Source organism: Phragmites australis, chromosome 17 (assembly GCF_958298935.1).
Source record: "Phragmites australis chromosome 17, lpPhrAust1.1, whole genome shotgun sequence".
NCBI lineage: Eukaryota > Viridiplantae > Streptophyta > Magnoliopsida > Poales > Poaceae > Phragmites > Phragmites australis.
Window position 1 is genome coordinate 15,941,227 of NC_084937.1, and position 2,630 is coordinate 15,943,856.

The window sequence follows — 2,630 nt, forward strand, 5'->3', positions numbered from 1 at the left end:
ACGAATAGCAATTTTAATGACATTTTTATAATTTTTTAATAACAAGTTTATAATAACACTAAAAGTAATAGTTTCTTTACAATTGTCCCAATATGAAAATTCCACTTGTAACATTCGTAGAAGACATGAAATCAGTGAAGTTAGGAGAATTCTATTCATCGTACGGCCGATAGATAAGTTAACTCTGCCTCTGCCAGGTTAGACTGACAGACCTGAAGCCCAAGCCCGGCCCGACAACAGAGGATCAGCTGGAGCAGGCTACACTGATCCAACTGAAACCCAAGCTCAGGCCCGCCCAGGGCCAGCCGAACCGGGTACCCTGACCCATGGACAGCTCACCCTGTCTCCAAAATTTCAGGGAAAACAGCCCATCGACAGCGAGAAAAGAAGCTCCCCACCACCACCCCACCGGCCTCGAGAGTTGAGACGCATATGCCCCTCCCCTCCACGCACCACCACCGATCGACACCTTAAGATCCGATCTCCCCCTCCCTTCCCTTCCTCCAATCCTCGTCGCCTCCCCACCCAAATCCACACCACACCACCGATGGCCCAGGTGGGCCAAGGCGGCGCAATGCCTCCCGCCGCTGATGCAATGCCGGCCCCCAAGGACGCCGCCGACGGCGACGTCCGCATGATCTCCTCCAAGGAGCTCCGCGCCCACGCGTCCGCCGACGACCTCTGGATCTCCATCTCCGGCGACGTGTACGACGTCACGGCCTGGCTCCCGCGCCACCCGGGAGGGGACCTTCCGCTCCTCACCCTGGCCGGGCAGGACGCGACCGACGCCTTCTCCGCCTACCACCCGCCCTCCGTCCGCCCGCTCCTCCGCCGCTTCTTCGTCGGCCGCCTCTCCGACTACACCGTCTCCCCCGCCTCCGCCGACTTCCGCCGCCTCCTCGCGCAGCTCTCCTCCGCGGGCCTCTTCGAACGCGTCGGCCCCACCCCCAAGTTCCAGCTCGTCGGGATGGCGATCCTCTTCTGCGCAGCGCTCTACTGCGCCCTCGCCTGCACAAGCGCCTGGGCGCATCTCCTCGCCGGCGGGCTTATCGGGTTCGTCTGGATCCAGTCCGGCTGGATGGGCCACGACTCCGGCCACCACCGCGTCACCGGCCACCGGGCCCTCGACCGTATCGTGCAGCTGCTCTCCGGGAACTGCCTCACCGGCCTCAGCATCGCTTGGTGGAAATGCAACCACAACACGCACCACATCGCCTGCAACAGCCTCGACCACGACCCGGACCTCCAGCACATGCCGCTCTTCGCCGTCTCCACCAAGCTGTTCGGCAACATATGGTCCTACTTCTACCAGCGCACCCTGGCGTTCGACGCCGCGTCCAAGTTCTTCATCAGCTACCAGCACTGGACGTTCTACCCGGTGATGTGCGTTGCCAGGATAAACCTTCTCGCGCAGTCGGCCGTGTTCGTGCTGACCGAGAGGAAGGTGCCGCAGCGGTTTTTGGAGATCGCCGGGGTCGCCGCATTCTGGGTTTGGTACCCGTTGGTGGTGTCTTGCCTGCCGAATTGGTGGGAGAGGATAGCGTTTGTGCTTTTTAGCTTTTCCATTTGCGGGATCCAGCACGTTCAATTCTGCCTGAACCACTTCTCGTCCGAGGTGTATGTTGGGCCACCCAAGGGGAATGACTGGTTTGAGAAGCAGACGGCGGGCACGCTCGACATCTTGTGCTCCCCGTGGATGGATTGGTTCCATGGTGGTCTGCAATTCCAGACTGAGCACCATCTGTTTCCCCGCCTACCGCGGTGCCAACTTCGGAAGATTGCGCCTTTCGTGCGTGACCTTTGCAAGAAGCACGGATTGCGTTATGCTGCAGCCTCATTCTGGGATGCAAATGTTCTTACATGGAAGACACTGAGGGCTGCAGCCTTGCAGGCCAGGAACGCCACTACTGGCGCCGCGCCGAAGAATTTGGTCTGGGAGGCCGTGAACACTCATGGATAAGTTAAGTGGGAGGAGGATAGGAGTTCGAGGCAACTTCTGGTGTTCATGCAATTGTCTGATTTCTTCTCAATTGTTTAGAGAGATTGATCACTTAACCCGTTGGAGTCGGGTCAGATTTTTCGTGTTGACAAGTGACTGTCTGTCCAGTTGAAGAGTGAGGTTGTCTGCTTGTTCACCGGTTGTTCTGTTCTCCATATCAAGGTAACTATACCTACAGTACCTGCATTATATTATGAACTTGTTATAAGATTATGTCCATTTCGTTTTGCTTGCACTATCAAGATTGTGGATGCTTGATGTTCGTGAGCTTGTAAGCTTAATGAATGGCTGATAACATTGTGTGGCACTCGTGTATTTTCTGTTGCTATGGCAGCCGTTTTTCCTATGGTTCAAGATCTATGTTTCGTTCAATGAAGTGATGGTTTCTATGTACTTGCTTCATCTCTATCGACAATGGCAGTTTGTGATAATTGATATGTCATATGTTGATACTCTTGCATTTCTGAAGGGTTGTTGAGTGCATCTTGCTATGATCAGGTTCAGATTTATGAGCACTACTTGATTCTTCTTTTATGCATAACGAGATACAGTACTACTTTCTCAACATTTCGTGCCACTGGCATTTGGTTACGACTAGACATAATCATAACTTGGACGATCTGTAGTAACA

The 2,630-nt window shown here is 54.5% G+C and overlaps 1 protein-coding gene across 1 annotated transcript; it reads left to right on the plus strand.

Moving 5' to 3' along the window:
* Nucleotides 1-408: 408 nt before the first annotated feature.
* LOC133897298 (delta(8)-fatty-acid desaturase 2-like) lies at nt 409-2,392 on the plus strand. Its single transcript, XM_062337972.1, has one exon. It carries the CDS (start codon nt 548-550, stop codon nt 1,958-1,960), a length of 1,413 nt encoding a protein of 470 aa, XP_062193956.1. The 5' UTR covers nt 409-547; the 3' UTR covers nt 1,961-2,392.
* Nucleotides 2,393-2,630: the final 238 nt, after the last annotated feature.

What these genes read in the sequence shown, in the direction of transcription:
- LOC133897298 (XM_062337972.1), top strand. Translation starts at nt 548, where the DNA reads ATGGCCCAGGTGGGCCAAGGCGGCGCAATGCCTCCCGCCGCTGATGCA.